This window comes from Pyrgilauda ruficollis, unplaced genomic scaffold, assembly GCF_017590135.1.
Source record: "Pyrgilauda ruficollis isolate IOZ18807 unplaced genomic scaffold, ASM1759013v1 scaffold1686, whole genome shotgun sequence".
NCBI classification, from domain to species: Eukaryota; Metazoa; Chordata; class Aves; order Passeriformes; family Passeridae; genus Pyrgilauda; species Pyrgilauda ruficollis.
This window is the reverse complement of record NW_024515720.1, coordinates 9,855-10,809: the sequence shown is the minus strand read 5'-3', so window position 1 is coordinate 10,809 and position 955 is coordinate 9,855. Positions and strand designations below refer to the sequence as shown.

Here is a 955-nt window from a genome sequence, read left to right as displayed (position 1 = left end):
GAATGGGATTGGGAATGGAGTGGGAAGCGGGTTGAGAATGGGATCGGGATTGGGATTGGGATCAGGTTGGGGAATGGGATGGGGTTAGGATTGGGATCAGGATTAGGATTTGGATTAGGATTGGGATTGGGATCAGGATGGAATTGGGATTGGGATTGGGAATTGGGATCAAGATTGGGATCAGGATTGGGATGGGATTTGGATCAGAGCCAGGAACAGGATTGGGAATGGGATCGAGAGCAGGATTGGGATTGGGACAGGGATCAGGATCGGGGTTGGGATTTGGGATCAGAATTGGGATCAGGATGGAGATTGGGATGGGATCAGTAACGGGATTGGGAATGGATTGGGATGGGGATTGGGAAGGGATCGGGATCAGGACTGGGATTGGGATTGGGATTGGGATTGGGATTGGGATTGGGATCAGGATTGGGATCAGGATCGGGATCAGGATCGGGATTGGGATTGGGATCAGGACTGGGATCAGGATTGGGTTCAGGATCGGGATTGGGATTGGGATGGACATTGGGATCGGGATCGGCTGAGGGGCTGGACTGGGATCCCAAAGGAACGGGGAATCCCGGAGCGCTTTTGGAGCGTCCAATGGGATCCCTCGGTCTGGGACCATCCCGGATCCCGTCGTTCTCCTGGGATCCCCTGGGATCCCCGGGATCTGTTACCCGGCGTTCCCAAATCCCTTGGGATGCGGGAATTCCCGGGGATTTGGGATCCCTGCCCGTGGGGTGGATCCCCGCGGATCCGCCGCTGATCCCATGATCCCGCAGGACCGGCTCCCCTTCGACCTCAACTTCCACCGCGTCCGCGAGAGAGGTCGGGAATCCGGGAACGGGGGATCCCCCGGGGAATGGGGGATCCCCTGGGAATGGGGGATCCTGGGAATGGGGAATCCTGGGAATGGGGGATCCCCTGGGAATGGGGGATCCTGGGAATGGGG

At 57.9% G+C, this 955-nt stretch overlaps 1 protein-coding gene across 1 annotated transcript in view; it reads left to right on the top strand.

Annotated features, from left to right (window-relative positions):
• Nucleotides 1-652: 652 nt before the first annotated feature.
• The window catches only part of LOC121351470 (bifunctional epoxide hydrolase 2-like), a 6,651-nt gene continuing 6,348 nt past the window's right edge, over nucleotides 653-955 (top strand). The window contains exon 1 of the mRNA XM_041463612.1: nucleotides 653-831. Coding sequence (XP_041319546.1) covers nucleotides 774-831 — 58 coding nt within the window. The 5' untranslated portion in view covers nucleotides 653-773. The remainder of the gene's footprint in view (nucleotides 832-955) is intronic.